Source organism: Opisthocomus hoazin, chromosome 26 (genome assembly GCF_030867145.1).
Source record: "Opisthocomus hoazin isolate bOpiHoa1 chromosome 26, bOpiHoa1.hap1, whole genome shotgun sequence".
NCBI lineage: Eukaryota > Metazoa > Chordata > Aves > Opisthocomiformes > Opisthocomidae > Opisthocomus > Opisthocomus hoazin.
This window is the reverse complement of record NC_134439.1, coordinates 5,039,115-5,058,995: the sequence shown is the minus strand read 5'-3', so window position 1 is coordinate 5,058,995 and position 19,881 is coordinate 5,039,115. Positions and strand designations below refer to the sequence as shown.

Here is a 19,881-nt window from a genome sequence, read left to right as displayed (position 1 = left end):
ATAAGAGGGGATGTCCTTGAACAGCTCACAGCTATGCAAAAATCCCAGCAAGTGTTGCCCCAGCAAAGCCAGTGCTTCTAGATGAGCTGGCGAAGCATTGCTTGTGCCACATGCTGTTGTTGAAAAGGCTGTGCTGCCTTTTTTTTCATCTGCAAGACAGGCTGTAGAAAAAGTGGTGGGTACAGGTGAGTGTGCTTGGGAGAGTGTTAATGGTGTTTGCACAACTGAGTGTGCTTGGGAGAGTGTTAATGGTGTTTGCACAACTCAAGGGCTGGTAAGCACCCAAGGGTGTGCACTGCCGTGTTGTCTGAAGCTGCTTCTTTCACAAAGAGCTGGTTTCAAGGTCACACTGTTCATGTGCCTCCTCAAAGCATCACTTTACACAAAGGACCCCATCTGAGTTACTTTTTATTTTTTTCCTCCCCAACAGTTACATACTTAAGGTGTTGTAGAGGTCGGAGCGTACTAGAGAGGAGCAATTCTAAAATCTAACCTGACTCCTGGACCTTGTGGCGAGACAGCTCTGCCTTTAGGGAAGGTAGGAAGGTGAGCGCTAGGGGAGCCTGTCTGGTTATCTGCTTTAGGTAATTGAATTAATGCAGCTGCTCTGTCTGCTTAAAGCCGCTGAAGCTGTGCCCTCCTCCCCGGGGATACAAGCGTGGAGCAGGAGCTGCTCTGTTGGTTTGTTACAGCTGCTTATGCCCTGCCAGGGGAGGGGAGGAAGAATGGAACTCTGAAAAAAAACCGGAGACTTCTTGGAGAAACATGGCTCTGAAACCCCAAAGAACTCAAGGGAGGCTCGCTGGCCAAACTAGAGGAGAAATTCTGCGGCCAGTCTGGCTCCTGGGAGCGTGCACAGAGCCCTGCTGCACTGGTGCGGTGCCTGGGGAGTAATCTCTGGGTGGCCATGGTGGGTTGGAGCTGTCACCGTGTCTGGTGCTTGGCCCTTACTGTCCCAGGAAAACAACACTGTTCCCTGCACCCAAGCTAGTTACATTTATTCCCCCTGACACATACGAAACCGCGTAAATAGCTGTTGTTGTTGTAGCCCTGGTAAAACACAAGTGACCTTGGAACTCAAACCACTCGCTTGCTGCGAGTGACCGGGTGCTGCTGGGCAGCTCTGGCAGGGGTCGGAGGGGTGAGATGGTGTGTGGCGGGCAGCCGCTCGCCCCTCGTGTGGCTACAGGCTCCACTGTGCTCCCCGATGGCTTCCCGGGGTTGGGGGGTGACGGTGTGTGTCCCGGGGGGCTTTGGCTGCTGGCTGAGGGCGCAGCCGCCCCTCGGTCCGGGCTGAGACGCTGCCCTGCCGTGCCTCCGCAGGCTGAGGCGTGCGGACAGCGAGGCCCTGCCAGGAGCCGCTTCCCAACAGAGCTTTTTCCACCCAAAAAACCCCAAACCGGTATTTCTGCTGCCTCCGGCCCGGGAGACCTCCGTCGCAGCAGGGGGCGCGCTGCTACAAGCGGTACACTCTAGCTTGAGATGCGGCGTCTCTGTTGGAAGAGGCGCTCTGGCGCGGGGGGGATACTCTATGGTGTCTGGGGGGAGTTTGCGCCGGCACTGGGAGGAGGGGGAGCGAGGGAGGCGCCGCTCTGGCCGGCGATCGGTGGTGGAGGCGAGGGGCGGGGGCCGCTCTGGCCGGCGAACTCGCTGGTGCGGAGTCCCGGAAGCGGCGTTCCCCGAGGCCGGGCGCGGAATGGCGGAGAGTCCGGCCGCCGAGGAAGCGGCCCCGGCCGCGGTGCTGGCGGCGGCGGCGGGCGGCGGCGGCTCGGCTGGCCCCGGCGGCGGCGGCGCGGGGAGCCCCGGCGTCTTCATCCCCGCCGAGCTGTGGGCGGCAGCGGGCTTCGGCGCTGCGACGCCCGGTACCGGCGTCGCCCCGGGGAGCGGCGGGGCCCCCATCGCGGCGGCGGCGGCGGGGGCAGCGCTCCTCACGCACTCCGCCTTCTGGGACCCCACGGTCAGCGGCGACTGGGACAGCGAGCGGCCCAGCCCGGCCTGCCTCCTCCGGATCAAACGGTGAGAACCGGCCCTCGGCCTCGGCCTGCCCCGCGGGGCTCCCCCGGGCCTAGCCCCAGCCCTGCCCCGGCGGCTGCTGGGGGGCGAGGGGCGGGCGCTGAGCCGAGGGCTGTAACGCGGCAGAGGCGCCCGGCTCGTCCTCGGTCCCCTCGAGGCAGTGCCGGGCCCTCCCCAGCGGGCCTGGAGACCTGGGGACAGGCCCCGGGCCCTCCCTGTGTCCCGGGGCTTTCCTGGGGACAGACCCCCGTCCCCACCGTGGCCTGGGACTCTCCGTGCTTGGGGGAGGATGAAGCCTCATGCCTCGCCTGCCCTGGAGCCGTGGACCCCGGTGCCGCCATCTGGGGTCTCTTCCTCCGTCTGCTGTTGCTGGGGCATTTGGCAGCAGAGCTGCTTGGCTCTAATCCTGCCCTCGGGATCGCTGGCTGCTCCTCGGAGCCGCTGTTAAACGGCGAGGGCAGTGGGCTTCTCGGTCCCCACCAACGATCGAGTTCAGGTGTTTTCCTCAACCTGCCCGTAGCGATCCTCCTTCCCGCCAGTGCCCACCCGTTTGGCCGCTCTGACTCGTTAAAGGGTCGTCTGGTTAAACCTGGCGTGTCGATGGCCTTTGATGTAACGAGCAATACGGTCTTGTATTGTAAGACGCGCTGGCACTGTTTCAGCAAGTTCTTCCTCTTCCTTCAGAGCGAGGATCGCTGTCTGCCAGGCTCTTGCTCATCCTTGTTCTAGAGCTGGTATAATGTCTTCCAAAGATGGCACCAGATACTTGGGCACTTTCCAGTCCAAACGCTGAAAGCGCTGACTTCATAACGGTGGGCAGGAAGGCGAGGCTCTCCTGGTGCTCTCGCACTTCTTCTCGCCCTGAAACCTCTCTGAACTCCAGTGGCTTCCCAAGTGGGAGCTGGTCCTGGAGCAGCTCGGATTATGGAAGGGAGGTTTTTTGGCAATAAAAGGTCATGGGTGCCTTTCGGTTTATCTATAAACTGCACAGAGTTGTAGGCGACGTGTTTCTTTTCAGTTCATTTAGTCTGCATTCCTGAAGAAACAGGGCTGCTGTGATCAAGTTGTGTGTGTGTGTGCGCGTTCTGACTGCTCTTGAACCCGCTGTCTGATTAAACCCACATTTCCCAGAGCAGTAAGGTGCTCAAGGCCAGCTGAGTCATGGTGTGTTTGGGGAAAACAAATGACTGGGTAGACGGAAGTGATCCTGTAAACAGCGTGAGCGTGGAAAAGGAAAACACAGGGTGGGAAAGTCATCCTTTAAGCAACAACATTCCCCCGAGAGAACTTTTAAACGACTGCCTTAGGGGAAGCTTGTGGTTGAAGTTTTATGCACTGGAGCCAATCCATGGTAAAATACGAGGCAGCGGGGAGTCAAGGTGCGCTTGGTCTGATGCCTCGCGTATTGGTTCCTTGGGTGCTGCTTGTGCTCTTGAAACGCCTTGGCTATTTTTGGGGATAGGTTGAAAGAGTTCAGCCAGAAAACAGTCAGAGGCAAAAGAAAAAAGGTCTAGCTCTTCACGAGTTGCAGGTTTCCATCTTAAAAAGTCTGTCCCTTTGCATCAGTGCACAGATTTGTCACCTAGAACATTCTGTGCTTCAGGGGCTGATGAACGCCAAGGGATATCTTGACTAATTCCTGTTTCCTTTGTTCAGGGATATCATGTCCATTTACAAGGAACCACCCCCGGGAATGTTTGTTGTGCCTGATCCCCATGACATGACCAAGGTAAGAGAAGATTTGGAGTTGGTTCAGCTTTCTGCTTCTCTGTATGTTGCTGTTGGTGGCTGCTTGAAGGGTTTGCCCAAACGGAGTATTCCCTGAATGTTTTGAGAGCAGTCAGGGTGAGTCTTGCAAGAGCGTAACGAGGCGCCAGTTTTCTTGGTGACGTTGAGATGGGCTGCATTGAAAATGGGGGGAGGCTCTCAAGGAAACTGGCTCTGTGGCAAGATGCCGTTACAGGGAGCTGAGGAGCTTCCACAGCTAAAGCCAGCCCTGCTTTAGTGGCCCTGTGAACCAGTGGGGTTCTGATCCAGCCCGCTTCATCCTACCAATGCTTGGAAACAGTCGATGGAGCAGCTCGGAGAAGAGAGCGCTCCATGGAAAGCTGTTGGCCGCGGGGGGCTTCTCAGAGAGGCTGGAAATGAGAAACGTCTGTCAGCCCCAAGCAGTGCTGGAGTGTCTGTAACCTGCCTGTGGAACCTGGAGATGTTTAATGGTGGTGAGCTGGTAGAGAGATGTGTCCCTGCACCTGGGCCCTGTCCCGCTGCCGAGCTGCCCACTGGGGTCTCGCAGGTACCAGGGTCGTGTGCAGGCCTGACCCACGCAGCCGCTGTCACCGCATCGTCTCCGGCAGACCTGCTCCCTAGGGACACGGGCATGGCCATGGCCTCTCCTGCCCCGGTTCTTCCCCTCCTGGCTTTTGGGGTTTTCCAGGACTGGGAATTTCCGATTATGTCAGAGAGAATGCAGCGAGCTGGGAGGCAGAGGTGGTTCTTGACCCAGTGTGTTTCTTGGCTGGTGCTGCCCTTTCTCCAGCCAGTGTCACCTGGTCTGGCCATGCTGGTTTCTGAGAGCTGTGTGTGCTTGCGTGTGGGGTTGCCTTGGGGTTGTCTCTGCTGCACACTTCTCCCACCCCCCTGACAAGCGTGGCGTCCCCCAGATTCCCCCAAATTCCCCTCATGTAAGCGCCTGCCTGGCTTAGGGCCCCTGGGTTTTTGGAGGCAGCGCGGAGGGAGTGTCTCTGCGCAGCCAGCTCCCACCCGGAGCACTTCGCTGCGGCTCTGGCTTCCCTCCGCCTTGCAACTGGAAGTGCCAAAATGCCCTGCAAGGGAAATGCGGGTTTGTGGAGCACCAGCCTTGGGGCTTTTAACTGAAATCCTGGGGAGGTAAGAGGATCATTAAAGGAGACTGCTTGGATCACCTGGGGAGTAAGCTTCCTTAATAGCCCAAAGGGAGTAGATTTCCTGGTATACAATTGGGATCTTTGAGGGTAATTAGCATGGAGAGAATAGGGTCTTAATTTCAGATCCTGGCAGAGGAAATTGAGTGATTGGTTTTAATAAGACCAAATCAGCACGAGACCATAAAATTGAGGAATGCTCTAGTTTTGGCAGAAATTCTGAATTTTTTTATTTCTAAAATTAGATTTTTATTTTTTTTTTGTATTTGAAATCTTTTATTTTTTTATTCAGCAGAGCTTACCAGCTGAACTGTGATTCAGTCTGGGCTGGACTGTGTAGGGATGTATGGGAGGCAGCTGTTGTGGACTCTGGCCAGCCTTCGCGTTGGAAACCTGCTTTGCACATTGAGTGTGGCAGAGGGGAGAGAAGCGCGCAGCAGCGGCTCTGGCTGACGAGGGAAGGAGGGAGGGTTACGTATGGCCTGCACATGGCGTCTGCTTGTGGAAGACGCTGCCTCCGTGCTGCTGCCTGGGTGGAGGTTTCTTGCCTTCGGTTGGCTTTGTTGAGGGTTTGACGGTGCTGCACAATTTTGAAGTGGTGCGCAAGACGGGCTTTTGTTTTCCAGATTCATGCATTGATCACAGGCCCATTTGACACGCCTTATGAAGGGGGTTTCTTCTTGTTCCTGTTTCGCTGTCCTCCAGATTATCCCATCCACCCACCAAGGGTCAAACTGATGACAACGGGAAATAACACAGTGAGGTTTAACCCCAACTTCTACCGCAACGGGAAAGTCTGCCTGAGTATTCTAGGGTAAGAGGAGACTTTGGCTGTTTTGATGGGAAATCAGGAGGTGGCTGCAGGCTGTATTCTGCCTCACGCACCCTTCTGGGCACGTTGTGCCCTGGTCTTGCCCTGGACATGTGCTTGGATGCACCTTTATGCTTCTGTGAAGTCGCGTACAGAATCAGAGTCGTAAAGCAGCACAAACTCCTCTGCTGAAATAGGAGTCTGACTTGTCTTTAAAAGCACCTGAGAACGGAACAGGGGAAGCATGAAGTTCAGTTGGACGCTGCCGCTTTTGCCCTGCTTCCCCTTGCTCAGTCTCGGCCCGAGCGCTGCGTTTCTTCCGCTTTTGCGCTTTGCAGCCTGATCCTTAATCTTGTTTGAATGTAGGTTTTTGTGGTTTTAATTTCCTCTCTCTGTGTGGGTTTAAAAATAAATAAATAAAATTAAAAGCCACTAAGAACTTCCTTGAGAGCCATTTGACTGCTCTGGGCTTCCACCTACACATAGTATGTGGGGCTGAGCGGTGGGTGTAATGATTTACAAGCGCAGCTCCCATGCTGCCTGTTCAAACAGGCTCCACTGCTGCAAATGCTTCTTACTCACCTGCTTGATTTTTAAACCTGTGAAAGTCCTGGTTGATTGAATGGCTCTTAGGGCTCTGCCAGAGGAACCCTGGCCGGGGTGTGATATTCCCAACCCCAGCTGTGACCATTTCAACTGCCAGTAAAGAAAGGCTTTTGCTGAGACTCTGGACTGATGCAGCTGGGGTGTTAGTACCTGGTTGCTTCTGCTGCAGAGAGGTGGTAACGGCAGCCAGATGAGGAAGGAGCAGTGATGGCTTGGATTGCCGTAGGGATTTGATCAGCCAGCAAGGGTCTGAGTGCTGGTGGGGTCAGAAGACTGCCCTTGCTGGGATGTTTCAGCAGTGCTGTGCATGTGCCACTTACACCAGCTCTGGTCCGAGTAGCTGATACCCATCAGCAGATAGATACTGGCCTCAGGGCTGGGTGAGAGACGGACTGTGCTTTGAAACACCTTCCTCAGCACAGGAGCCTTCCTGATCCAGTGAGCTGGGTGCCGACGCCTGCAAAGCACTGAGATGCATAGGGCACGTCCGTATCTCCAGGGTCTGAATGCCCAGCAGCTCCCACGCAAGCTGCCTTGTTGCTCATGCAATTGTAGCCTGGCAGGGAAGCTAAATTATTGAAGAGTGAACAAAGAGCCTCGGCCTTAGCAGGAGTGGGAAGTGCAGAGGGAGCTGCGAATCAAAGCATTTAGGAGGAGCATATGTGGGTCAGCACATCCGTGTTCGGCTCATGGGGAGACAGGTCTGTATCTGGAACTAGGATATTAAGGGCAAGCAGCGGAACAGCTTTTTCAGCTTATGCTGTTCTGTGCAAAGGCTTTTGCTACCCTGTGTGTATGAAATGGGCACCTTATTCCTGTAGCAGAGCATCCGTTAGTGCTTTAGATGGCAGTCCTTGTGCTGAGTGTCTGCATTACACACTGCACAAGTGATGGTCTTGTTTGAGTCTTGAAAATCAGGTTTCAATTCTTAGGAATTGTTGGTTTTGACTTATGGTAGCGTTGGTAGCTTGTGTTGCTCCAGGCTGCCATGCGAGATGATAGCCGTAGCTTTAAAGTGCCCTTTGAAGTGCTTGGAAATGTTACTTTTCCTCCGCTCATGTGTGATGCCCTGTGTGTGTTAGCAGTGGCGTGAAGTTTACCAGCCTGTCTTGTCTTGCTTAAGCTAAAGTATTCATTTGGTTGAGAGAATAAACTGCTTTGACCTTGAAAACTTTCTCAGTGTCCAGTGCTTCCTATATCTGTAGCAGCTGTTTCTTTCCCTGACGCGTTTCTATAAGGTGTAGGTGTGGTTTCCCAAGCTTTCTGATCTTTGGTAGTTGGAGGGATGGTGCTCACTGGGCCAGTCCTGTATTGTTAATTGATGCTTTTCTGTTTTAATGCCTCAGCACTTGGACCGGGCCTGCGTGGAGCCCAGCACAGAGTATCTCTTCAGTCCTCATCTCCATCCAGTCTCTGATGACTGAGAACCCCTATCACAATGAACCCGGCTTTGAGCAGGTGAGAGTTTGAGGCAGATCATCTCTGGTTCTGCAGCTATTTTGTCTTTTCCCTCCACACCTTGCTCCTGGTGGCAAATCCTCTTCTGGAAATGGGGACAAAAGTAGGTTATGGTGCTTGGCTCTTTTCCAGCTTGCTCTGCCTCTAGTCTAGTCAGAGCTTGTGGGGGAGTTGCAAGCCAGCTCTGAAACGGAGGCTGCTTAGCTCACGTACATGTAAGGTAACAGAAGAACAAGAGGCATTCGAGAAGTTGCCAGGGAGATGGGATGGCTCTTCATTTCTCCGCTCCTGAAGTGGCTTCCTTGGGACATATTGTCATGCAGGAACTGAACTGCTTGGGTTTTCACGGTCTCCAGCGTCTCGGAGCGAGGCAGGTTTCTGTGCTCACTTTATCAGTTGACCTGTCTCCAAAGCTGTGTGAGTCCGAGGCTCTGGAGACATGTAAAATCTTGCCAGCTTTTCATTTGCAGTATAAATTAGCTCGGCATACACAGAACAGACGTGGCTGTAGTGGCTTCGTGCACCAGTGAAATTCATCGGGCCCAGGAGGGAGAGACAAGAGCCATTGCAGTGGTGTGGACTCACTGGCCCACATTCTATTTCCAGGAGAGGCACCCTGGGGACAGCAAGAACTATAACGAGTGCATTCGGCATGAGACCATCCGGGTAGCAGTGTGCGACATGCTGGAAGGAAAGTGTCCCTGTCCTGAGCCATTACGGTATGGAAAGGAGGCACAGAGGGAGCATAAGAATGTGGGTGTGGGGAAGCAGAATAAATTTCTCTGGCTGCCCTTCCTGAAATCCTGAGAGTTGCTCCAGGGGAGAGCAAGTCTTTAACTCCCTGGTCCAGCGAAGAGCCGATTTGCTTGCCCTGATGTGGATGGCTGCATCTGGCTGGTGCCCAGGAGCTGTGCATCGACAAAGGCTGCGTTAATGTGCACAATGGCTGCATCTTCTGACTTGGGTTTGAATATAAACGTGCCTTGTTTTATGGGGGGGGAGGAGATCTGGGCGGGAGGGGAGCACAGCTGTTGTGGAAGCACGTGCAGAATCTCTTCAGCTGCAGTGATGCTGCAGTTGGTTTTGCTCGCTGGCCCACCTCACTGTACCCTGTTAGGTGTTTGGGGCACCCTGTACGGGTGTCCACGCTGATGACACAAACTGGATTTCAGTGGGATGGGGTGACCCTGGATGATGTGGCTGTTGTAACACACTCGTGTTGACTGTTTGCTCTCTTGTTGCATTCAGGGGCGTAATGGAGAAATCCTTCATGGAATACTACGACTTCTATGAAGGGGTGTGTAAAGAGAGACTGTATCTCCAAGGACAGACAATGCAGGTGGGTGGCAGACAATTTTCTTGTTGATAACACACTGCCTTAGATAAGGGGGTGTGGTCAGTGACAAACTGAACAACGTGCAGCACCTAGAGGTACATGGCGTGGATCTGGATCTTTCCTATGAAATGTATATTCCAACTTTGAATCAGCCGTGAAACTGAGACCTGAGACGTTCCTGTGGATAAAACACTACCTTCCCCAAGAGTATGCACACAGTGTTTTCAAGGCTTTTAGACTTCTCCAGAGTGCTGGACCTGAGCCACTCTCCAGGTAAGCAGGTACTTCGTTCAGCAGTGGAACTGGTACGGTTTGCTTTCGTGTGGCTTTGTTGTTAAGTAGGGAGGGCACATGCAGGTTATCCAGTGCTGATGGCAACTGAACTCCACTGCAGTATTTTCCTGTTGGGTGACTGGTAGACTTCCTCTTTTTCTGAGGTTGCTTTGCTTGTACAGCAGATAGGAATTTTTCTCTGACACTCCTGGTTGGGTCAGATGAGTTTGAAAGTGGCTGACTGAGTCAAAAGTTAGTGGGGGAGGAAGGTGGGGAAGACTGACAATACGGCAGACACATCTAGACAGGTTGAGTATAGGAGCTTGTTTCTGCAGGAAAGTAGACTTTAAAGAATAGATTATCAAGCTGTTTGCGTGTGAACAGATGTGTCTTCCTCCCTCATCAGCCACCTCTTGTCTGACTCATTGAGAAATTCCACTGCTAAGAAAAGATGGAGGTGGTTGATTTCATGATCTTGTGTCTCAGCCTTTTTTTCCTGTCAGTGCTATCACTGACTCTGTAGTTTGTAAATTGAAAGCACTCCCAAAGCAGGAGAGTTCATGTTTGGAGTGACAAATTCCCCCAAGGAAGGTCTGTGCCTGACAACAGCTGCAGAGAGTGCTGAACTGAAGGCTGTGTAGAGAAATTTGGTGACATTCGAGGACTGCTGGGTGTGGCCCACCGTTGCTGCTTCTTCGAGGAGCCGGGGCTCAGTTGCTTTCTCCAGGGTTTATGAAGATCACTCTGTTGTGTTCGGTTCCCAGAGGCAGTGACTGCTGTGGCCTTTTTTCTACTCAGTTGTAAACAGGAGTGCAGGAAGCATGAACACAACGTGTTGCAGAGGTGGCATTGTTGTCTTCATTACCCTGTATTTAAAACGAAGTCACTCCAGGCTTGGTATCAGTTGAGTGCTTGCTAGATGTGCTGTCCTGTTAACTCTGGGGCCACATGTTGGCATGTACGAAGATTCCCATCAGATCGGGCAACGTAAACACCACCACCACCTTATATAGCCCTGGCAACGTGTCTTTGACCTGGGACGGGGACAAAAGCAGCAAATGTTGAATAACCTCCAAAGATTTTCTGCCTCTGACTTGGCTACAACTCAGCTGGGGGCCTTGATTTAAAATGAGAATAGTGATGCTTTCATTTGGAAATGGTCTGTAGCGCTAATGGAGAGTGTGGTCGAGTCTTTGGCCTCTGGGTTTTAGGGGCTTTCATTTCTGCTCTTTTCCCTGCTTCCTTGAAGCGGGCCTGAGACCAAACCTTTGAAATAGTTTGCTTCCTCAGAGCTGTTCGTAGAAATCCAGCTCATGTCTGCCTGGCCTTTCATCTGTTTTTGAAGTTTGCTTGGGTTTGTAAGGTTTCCCAAAAGAGACTCCAAACAGAAATTAGCTTCAGTCTTCAACCTCTGCCACAACAGTGGAAAGTTGAGGGGCCTCTCCGTCATAAGATGGGATTTAACCCTTAAGTCTTTGACCGTTTGTTGCCCGATTACTACGCAGCTTTTTTCTTTCTGCCTCTTGCCAGAAGGATAATGGTCTTTGTTAATAGGCTTATCTATGGTTTTCTTCCAGGATCCTTTTGGTGAAAAACGAGGCCACTTTGACTATCAGTCCCTATTAGTGCGTTTGCAAGGAATTCGGCAGAAGGTGCAAGAGAAACACCAGCAGGAGAATACAGAAATAGACTCTGAGAGCAGCTCCTCCGAGACAGAGACAGACACTCAAGGTTGCTCTAAAGCTTAGAGCTGCGTTAACAGTGGAGAGGCCAAGCCATGGGGATGTTCTGTCTTCACACTCGAGAGTACCCCTGACAGACTCGACAACCAAACCAATGCCAGAGCGGAGAAAACTGCGGGATAACTGCCGTCTCCTTTTACTGCTCTGGTGGATGACGCTGAACGAGAAGACTTCATGCTAGACAAAGCCAAGCTTGTGACAGGCTACTCTTAAAAGGTACTTACTATGCTAGAAAGCCAGAGCATGTGGCATCAGGTTATTTTTTGGAAACACCTACACTGGTTGTTTTTTCTTTTTCTTTTTTTTTTTTTTTTTCCTTCTCCATTTGATTAAAGAATGAGATCTAGACTGCGAATCCTCTTTACAGCTTTTCTGTTCCTAGACAGTGAGCCCTTCCCTGGGGCCGTGCTGAACGTGAAGCTGTAGCTGGGGGAGTGCTTTGAGGCCAGGGTATGGCAGGGCCCATGCACCGTGTGCCCAGGCGAAACCTTGCTGTGCGGGTTGGGAGAGATGGAGCCTCTCTGCTCTGGGGAGCCCATCTACCTGATGTCTTTCTTCTAGACACTGTTCTAGACAGACCAAAGATGAAGAGCAGTGGTGGAATCTGGGCTCCTTTCTGAAAGCTTTACTCAAGCCCTGGGTGACTTTGTCCACTGAGACTTCAGGCGCAAAGGGGCGGATGAGAAGTGGAAACTGCAAGAATCCATAAACCGAGTGCAGGTGTGCTCATCATGGCGTTTTGGGGAAGGGAGCGTGAGAAAATCATTGGTCAGAGACGAGGGAGCACTTAAAAATTAAGTCTAGTTTGTGTATTTTTTTTTTAACAAGCTGATTTGAATTTAGGATTCTAGGAAGACTTTATTCTGGCTGCTCTGAACGGAGCTGTTCTGTTTCCTTAACTGAAGTACTGTTTGCTTTCCACCTCTCTAGTCAGTGTAATATTTTATTTTCCTCCCTTCTTCCTCCTGCCGCCTCACTCCCCGTTGCTACCTTGACCCATCAGAGTGAAATGCTAGAAAAAGGGGCAATTCTAGCGAAGGAAGCCACTGTTTCAGGGTGGAGTTCTTCAGAGGTGTACGCCTTGTTACTGACAAATTCCTTTGCCAAACTTGGCGGAGCGCAAACTAGCTGAGTGTCGTAAAGTTTAACACTTCAGTGCTTTGGACGTTTTACACAGCAGCTTTTTCCTGTGAGTGAAGGCTCGTGGAGAGGGGTCTGCTGGCTGCGAGTGCCGTTACACTGAAGATGTATTCAGTGTAACTTGGGTGGAGGTGAAATACCCAGTTTCTCTAGGTAAATGAGCCTGGTGATGATTGATTGGTTTTGTTGAGAGAGTTTAATCTACTTTTTTTATTATTATTATTTTGACGGAGGCTTTGATAGAAAGCTAAGCACAAAGTTGCACATTGTCCTGGACCCTCTCCCAGTTTTGTTAAACACCTTCCCACCAGCTCAGCCCCGTTTCAGGCTCCTGGGGGTGGTGGGAGAACTTCCAATGCAGTCATCTTTGTTCTAAAAAAAAAGCAGAGAAAGAGGGGCCAAAAGACCCCTGCCGTGCGCTGTACAGAAAGGCAATGCCCCATGCGTCACTGAATTATTTTCAGTCTCTGTGATTTCTATCAACTCTTGCAGAACTCAGAAGCCTGCACGCTGCTGCTTAAGCAGCTCTGAAGAGCTGAAAGGTGGAAACATTTCTGAATTGTTAAGGTGCCATTGAACAACTTGGGAACCTTTTTTCCCTTTAGCAAGCAAACTGCCCTGGGTCTGTCGTTGGCTTGATTTAGACTTAAACCCCATCTTCCCTCGAGGGAAAGCTGAACTTGCCTAGGACTCACTCAACACGCACACCAGATGAGAGCAAATAAAGCGGTGTTCACCTGGAAATGAGGTCTCGGGGAGGCAGCGGGGTCTCCTGAGGAGTCATGAGCTGTGTGCTGCTTTACCGCCTCTTTAATCCCATTGTAAATGTCGCGTTGTTTTTCACCATTCAGTAGCATTGTGGGTAGAGCTGTGACTCTGCTGCCTTCCCAAGGCAGAGCTGGTTCTGAAATCTGTTTGTGATGCATGTGGCGTTACCATCCACCGATACAACGAAACAAGAAAATGCCTTATTGTGGACACTATTCACATAACTAGCATGTGGCTGTAAAAGAGAAGTATTAGTTTTATAGCTCTAATGTTGTCTGTCCTACCATTTCTGAATGTTTCCATTTCAAAGTGACAATCCTCAAATGACTGCTCTAGGCAGAGATGTTTTAGCAACAGATTTTTAGACCTAATTGAGTTGAAAATATATGCACAAGAGTCACTCTAAGATACCTTGTTTATATACTATTGTACATAAGATTTTTTTTTTTTTTGTGCAATAAAGTTTGTTTTGGCAGAATCTAGACTGTGGTACTCCTTAGTGGAACAACGACTCATTCACAGAGCAGGGAGGACTCCAGAGCAGTTTCTCACTGCCACTGCTGGCTCCAAGATTCTTTAGCCGGAGTCACATTTGCGTCCTCCGAGACTGCAGTTGCAAGAGCAGCTTAGATAGTTTTCCTCTTGCTGTGACAAGGTAATTACTTGTCTGTAATGGTAAGTGGCATTTCCACCCACACAGAGGAGAAAATTCAGAGGTAAGCAAGTATGAATTAGTCCTATTAAACTTCAAGCTAGACACTTTTTACAAAACTTTTATTTCAAGTCCACTGTCCCTGTGTTTCAGGTGATATGCAGATAACGTCACAAGAAGAGCTGTACACAGGCACAGAACATATCGCCGTCAAGGTATTGCCTCCTTGGCTTCCTCTGGCGTGATTTCCTGAGAGTACAGCTCTGTAAAGAGAGCAGGCAGCCAGTACTGAGGTTCTCCTGCTGCCTGCGTATCCAGCCAGGCCATTCCTTCCTTCAGCAAGTGTTCCTGTACAAACAGAGCGGAAACTGGGAGTGAAACTTCACTAAATGGCTGAGAAGCCATTCACAGTAGAGGCCTGACCCCGTGTTTATTGTGGCATAAGGGAGGGTATAGAACTTGGGCTACAACAATTTTTACTCAACTTGACCACGAGAAACACAGTTTAGACATTCAGCCATGCACGTTTATGTAGGACCTGAGCTGACAAGATTCAAGTTTTAATGGAGATTATAGTGAAGCCACAGCAATAGCTGCAGCTTCTGAGATTCTGTTGTCCTCGGTCTGAGTTTACGCAGTGTGTGCTCTGCCTTTGGTCCATCCTAGCTTAGGATCCCCAGTGCGTGCTGTGATAACGCATCCCCAGCGCAGCGCCGGCTGCAGGGTTGCCAGAGCAGTCACCCTACACTGTCACTGAACCCCACGGTGCACACGAGACCTTCATACGTACCAGCACTTGCTTTGCACGTTCCGTCTCCCACTTCAGACTGGACCTGATCTCACTGACTGTAACATAGCCCTTTTTCTGAAATGAGAGGAAAGATGCTGTGTGCTTATAGTCAAGACTTAAGTCCACAGTTTAGAAGAGCATGGGAAGTTTTGCCTGCAGGCCTGATCTAATCACAGCTCCCTGACATGGAAGCAATAAGGTTCTTAAAAGGTGGTTCTATTCTGAAAGTCTCCTGGCTCAGTACCTCTGCCAGCTGCAAGACGACAGTGTGGTCCATGTTCAGTTCAGCTGGTACTGACTGGATCAGATAGGTTCCACTGACAGGGATAATCCCAAAGCCGCTCCCCAAGACCTTCAGTTTCTTGATTGCACGAAGGAGATCATCCCTGAGAAGCAGAGGTCAAGGCACGGCTTTAATGCAAGAGCCCCTCTCAAACTGCACACTACGTCCTTTAGATGAGGAAGACTTGACATGCAGAAGCTATGAGCAATAACAGCTCCTTGGGGCTTGCTGCTCTTCCAGGTAATTAACAGCTGAAAAAAATTTTATGAAGCAATTTAGAAGTAGTTTGCATATCTGTGCCCCCCTTCAGAAGTGCAGACTTGCATTAGCAGCATCAGAGCTGCAAGTGCTAAACTCTAAGATTCAGCCCCAATTAGTGATCCTAGCGAGTTGTCCCCTATGACACGTACCGGTCCCTTCCTTACAGCTCAGGCCACAGCAGCTTCAGCAGGCTGTGGCAGTGAGAGCGCTGGATTTGCAGGGGACTAATTGTCTCCAGCTCAAGTCACAGTCCTTTACGCCTTAGGGCTCCCAGAGAAAGCAAGCTGCTGCTTTCTGAAGGTTAAGTCATTAATTGTGGATCACATGCAAGTGGCTCCGCTTCCGGAAGTCAGATTTGGAGTCCAATTAACAGCAGCACCTTCAAGCACTGCTGAGATCAGTCACCCCCTCTTCTCCCTCGACTCCCCTTTCCTGTCGTATGCAGACACTCACTGGCTGACATCCTGAGCAAACTTCCCCCTTCCCTTCAGCACCTGCTGATGAAGTTCTTCCAGCGTTATCAGACCTAGGAGTCAACGAAAGGGGACAGGAAAGCGTTACTGCACAGCAACAAAATTGCTCCAGCAAGAGCAGTCGAGGGTCCTTTGCGCCTCTGCCGTGGGCTCGCCCCTGCCTTGCATTCTACAAGCGGCTGTTCGCTGCTCCCCGCACCGAGCCCTGGGTGAGACACGCATCGAGTCACTTCCCTTCCCAGCACTAACGCGCAGCAGTCAGCTGTTGCCTTCTCCCACAAACGTATCGGACTCGGGTTTCAGCTGGCTTTGCTGTAGCCCGCTCCTGGTCTCAGATTGCCCTTTTGGAGTGAAGAATGTCTGTCTGTTCCTTAGGCACTTATCACTGGTATTCCAGCTCTTCGGGATATTGCTGTGATCCTTCAGAGACAAAGCTTACTGCCAGGCTCAAAGCAGTACCTTAGCAGTTTCGTACTCCTTCAAGACTGTCAGTGAGCCCTGCTCCTTCCCCGTGATACTGCGAGTTACACGCCTGTCACCTGAACAGGGCAGAGTTGGTTGATTCCTGTAGGAATCAATAAAGCTGGGTGACTACCTGGTGTAGCTGTAACCTGCTGCAGAAACAAAACAAGGCTTTTTTGGGACAAGGAAGACAAAACTGCCATCTCGGTAATTTACGAAATCTGGTAAAGAACACTGCACTGAGCGATGCGACTCGTTTTCCACAAGGAAAAGGTGTCCTCTCACTCGCTGCATCTCCTAGAAACCAGGCACAGTGGGATCCTCACCTCCGTTCCTGTGTTTCAGAGCCAGGCAAACTTCGATGATCTGCACGCCCAGTTCATAGTAGAAGTCTCCGACTCCCAGCATCTCTGACCAGAATCCTTTACCGGCTGTGAAGTGAGACAGGGGAAAGCAGTTGGACCACTGGGAAAAATACCCTTCCTTCCTTAACAGTTACTGGTGCGAAGCAGAACGCTCGCAAACCTCGCCGTGAGGACTTTCAGACCTGTCAATGAAGAGTCACCATTTTGGTTATCTCTACCTATTTTCCCCCACCCTTTTAAGTAAACAGCACCCAAAAGTGCCACCGATTCACAAACCCCAAGCAGCAAACCAGCAACAGCTTTCCTCGAGGCAGCTTCAGCTTCGCTGCGAGCTGTTCACCGCATGAGAACAGCGGGAGGAATCCTTGGTCATTAGCCCCAGTGCCTGTTCCTCACATGCCAAAGGATCCACTCCAATTGTGGCACACATGTCCTGGAACTGGACCCGGAACTCAGGGTTTTTACGGATCTCTTGCTTGTGTTTGCTGGCAAACTCTTCTAAGTTGGTCTTAAACATGTCCAGCTGCTTAGACATCTGAAAGAGAATTGCAGAGAAGTGTTTCTGTCTTAACGCTTATTTAATGCGTTTTTTGCAGAAACACGGCCCCCAACAGGCACTAAGCGAGCAGAGTCCTCGGGAAACCCTCAGGTCCCTGACGTGCTGCCTACCCAGTGCTGGTGGCCCCACTGGCCTTAAAGGAAGGAAACAAGATAAAATTGCTCGATGGGATCAGAATTCTCCACAGGGATATTTTTAACACTGAATGCAAAGCAGCATCCGTGGAGATAAGGCAAGGCAAAGGGCTGTTCTGAACCAAGAGAGGGGCTCAGAAGGGGGGGTAGCAGTTTCTCTGCTATGGACACGGGGCAGAAACAGCTCTACAGAAACAAGACGTTGCCGAGATGCTGAGCAGGGAGGCAGAGTGAGACCTGCAGCAAACACCACAGCTCTCTGACGGCAAGGCAGCCTAACGGGTGCCACCGCTCCCCGCACTGCTCCCGGGTAACACTCCAGCTACTGAAGCAGAAGAGGAAATGAAGCCCCGGTTTGTGGCTGGGCTCACAGCCACAGTTATTCCTGCTGCCAGGGCGGGGGGTGGACATCCCACCTGGGCCAGCTGGTCTTCGGCCAAGACCGTCCCTCGCTCCTTGTACTTCGCCTGTGGGAGGAAAACGGGAAGATGGAGACGATGCTGAGGGACAGGTGAACCAGCAACCAGGACTGGATGAGAGGGACACGCCGTAAAGGTGGAGGAACCAGGAGGACCGGCGGACTGGTGCCCTGGACAAGCTCGGGGCACCCCGGGCTCGGAGCAGGGCTGGCCCCACACCGAGTGCTCCCCCCCCCACCCCGGCACGGTACCGATTGAGCTTGGCAGCTCCCCACCCGAGACCGGTGGGGTCCGGCACTCCTCCGCGGCCTGGCAATCTCCCCTGGGGCCATTGGGACCTGCTCCTCCCCTCCCGAGCCCGGGGCCACGGAGGCCTGGTTCCCCCCCCGCCCCCGGGGCCACTGGGGCTTGGTCCCCCCCCTCCCCGGGTCCCGACGCCCCCCGCACTGGGTCCAGCATCTTCCCACGGGCCGGCCCCGCCGCCCACGGGCCTGGCACCCCCCGTCCCGGGCCCGGAGCCCCCCCGCCGTCTCCCCCGAGATCCCGCTGCCCCCCACCTCGGCGAGTTTCTTCTTGGCGATGGCGCCCGCGCCCACCCCCCGCCGGTGCATCCCGGCGCCGCCGCCCGTCGCGGGGAGATGACGTCAGGCGGGGCGCGACGGGCGGTGCTGACGCACGGTGTGGGGGGGGGAGGTGGGGCCGCCTGTGCCGGGCGCCCACGGTTCCACGCCCACCCCCCCCCCCCCCCAGGTCACCCCCTGAGGGGCTGGGGGGGGCACTGAGGGCCTGGGGTCCCGCGGGGGGTTCCTGTGCGGCGGGGGGTTGGTGTGTGTTACCCCGCTGGAGGGGAGGGAGAGGCCCTGTCTGGGGGGGGCTGAGTCCCCTGTGGGGGGGGGTGCCCCTCCCTGGGTGGGGTTGACCCCCACTGGCGGGGGCTTCGCTCTCCCCCGGGGTGGGGGGAGCCCCACGGGTGGGGGGAAGTCCCTGTTCGTGGGGTCCCCTCCATGGGGTGCGGGGGTGCCCCGGTCGGGAGGGGGACCGGTGGGGGTCCTGTCCTCAGGGGTCCCTCGGGCGGGCCGGCTGGGCCAGTGCTGGTTCTGCTGCAGCCCGAGCTGCTCCCCACCACCCGTCGCCCATCCCAGTGCCCGTTTTTCAGCCGTCGCCCGGCAGCAGGCCCGAAACCCCCCAAAATCTGCGTTTAGGCTTGTGCCGTGTCGCAGCCGGCTCAGCCAAAGGCCGATTCCCTGCCCCTCATGAGCTGCCCTGGGACCTCCTGACCCTCCTTTGGAAGGACACTTGGGTACTTGTAGCAATTTAGTGATATTTTATAGCCCATCCCCAAATCCAGTCATATCTGAACCTTACTTCAGCTTCAAACTAAGCTCTTTATTGCTTGCGTTAGCAAAATAGACGATGTGCACAGAACAGAGTGAAAAGCAGACGTCTTCCTCCTTCTCATGTGTCTGGATGGGAAGAACAGGGAGCTCCTCGGGAAGGTCCTGGAGTTACACAGCCCTAACAAGGCAAAAGCTGGTGAGAAAACATCAATTCCTGCATTACTGTATCACTTAACCCATTTTCACTTAGTTCCTATAGGAGACGAGGCACAAGTTACTGCCTTTCTGCCCTCCAGCTCCCTCCAACACCTTGCAAATCCATTTTGATAGCAAGACGTGTATCAAAGTTAGCAGCTAATAGTAAGTACCCACCAGTTTTGAGAGAAGTCAGCACCTGGTTAGAGGAGAGAGACGCAAATCAGCGTCTCTCCGCAGGACAGGCTGCGGCCCGAGCTCAGCAGTGATTTGCTTTCTCTGGCCACTCGCCTCGCATTGTCTGACCAAGCTGCATGGAATTGTCCGCAGCACAGAGCTGCCTCTCATTTCCAACCTGCATTTATTCAGGGCCAGTTCATCCCTTTTTGTTCTTGTGCCAACTTTTGCCATTAGCATAAACAGCTCTTTTCTCGCTCTGTTTTTTTATAGATGGTGACTTTGTCTCTCTCAGCCTTCATTTTCCTCAACGAAGCATAGGATGAGCTTGCCGTTGCCTTGAGCCTCCTCGGGACCCTCCCCTGCACCTTTTGCATCCCGGTTTCTTGTGTTTCTCTCCGAATGCCATTCATAGCAGGGTACAATGCATAGAAAAAGCATTTACTGTGAGTGGTCTGATGAACACCGCCTTTTCTCATTAAAAAGGGGAAAAGGATTTACCAACCTCCCTTGTCTAGACAGGAATTTTTAAAAATTAGTCTTCCCCTATCGTTGTTCTATCTACCGTCTGAAGATGCTTTTGCAGAGCTCAGCTCTGACTGGAGCTCTTAACTCTCCAGTCAAATCCAGCTGAGCTGTGCTGTGTAAGCCCTCAGTGGTTATTGAAATAAATCCGAAATTCATTGATTGAGCCCTGCAGCCAGTGCCTTTGGGGACAAGGGCT

General features: G+C 52.6%; 2 protein-coding genes and 1 long non-coding RNA gene across 4 annotated transcripts; 2 read left to right on the top strand and 1 right to left on the bottom strand.

Moving 5' to 3' along the window:
* Positions 1-1,681: 1,681 nt before the first annotated feature.
* Positions 1,682-13,519, top strand: UBE2Z (ubiquitin conjugating enzyme E2 Z). Its single transcript, XM_075443674.1, has 7 exons — positions 1,682-2,016; positions 3,670-3,742; positions 5,543-5,730; positions 7,680-7,791; positions 8,398-8,510; positions 9,040-9,130; positions 10,978-13,519. Exons 1-7 carry the CDS (start codon positions 1,697-1,699, stop codon positions 11,146-11,148), a joined length of 1,068 nt encoding a protein of 355 aa, XP_075299789.1. The 5' UTR covers positions 1,682-1,696; the 3' UTR covers positions 11,149-13,519.
* A 267-nt stretch (positions 13,520-13,786) lies between these two features.
* SNF8 (SNF8 subunit of ESCRT-II) lies at positions 13,787-18,093 on the bottom strand. 2 transcript variants are annotated; one of them, XM_075443677.1, is made up of 8 exons: positions 18,006-18,093; positions 17,446-17,496; positions 16,733-16,871; positions 16,298-16,402; positions 15,490-15,562; positions 14,737-14,878; positions 14,493-14,567; positions 13,788-14,050 (listed from the first exon to the last, which is right to left on the bottom strand). In XM_075443677.1, the coding sequence occupies exons 1-8, from the start codon at positions 18,057-18,059 to the stop codon at positions 13,913-13,915; spliced, it is 777 nt and encodes a 258-aa protein (XP_075299792.1). In that variant the 5' UTR covers positions 18,060-18,093; the 3' UTR covers positions 13,788-13,912. The 2 variants fall into 2 exon arrangements, with proteins under 2 accessions (XP_075299793.1, XP_075299792.1); XM_075443678.1 differs by lacking the exon at positions 16,733-16,871 and having other exon boundaries at positions 13,787-14,050; positions 18,006-18,039.
* A 393-nt stretch (positions 18,094-18,486) lies between these two features.
* LOC142364323 (uncharacterized) lies at positions 18,487-19,848 on the top strand. The gene is made up of 3 exons (XR_012766237.1): positions 18,487-18,748; positions 18,851-18,981; positions 19,431-19,848. It is a non-coding gene; the product is annotated as an uncharacterized LOC142364323 (long non-coding RNA).
* The last annotated feature ends 33 nt before the right edge of the window (positions 19,849-19,881 follow it).

Coding starts and splice junctions, on each gene's coding strand:
- SNF8 (XM_075443677.1), bottom strand. CDS start 18,059: ATGCACCGGCGGGGGGTGGGCGCGGGCGCCATCGCCAAGAAGAAACTC. Junction 15,563..16,297: donor TCTGAAACACAGGAACGGAG/GTGAGGATCCCA, acceptor GTTGACTCCTAG/GTCTGATAACGCTGGAAGAA. Junction 14,879..15,489: donor TTTGCTCAGGATGTCAGCCA/GTGAGTGTCTGC, acceptor TCTGCTTCTCAG/GGATGATCTCCTTCGTGCAA.
- UBE2Z (XM_075443674.1), top strand. CDS start 1,697: ATGGCGGAGAGTCCGGCCGCCGAGGAAGCGGCCCCGGCCGCGGTGCTG. Junction 2,017..3,669: donor TGCCTCCTCCGGATCAAACG/GTGAGAACCGGC, acceptor TCCTTTGTTCAG/GGATATCATGTCCATTTACA. Junction 3,743..5,542: donor ATCCCCATGACATGACCAAG/GTAAGAGAAGAT, acceptor TTTGTTTTCCAG/ATTCATGCATTGATCACAGG.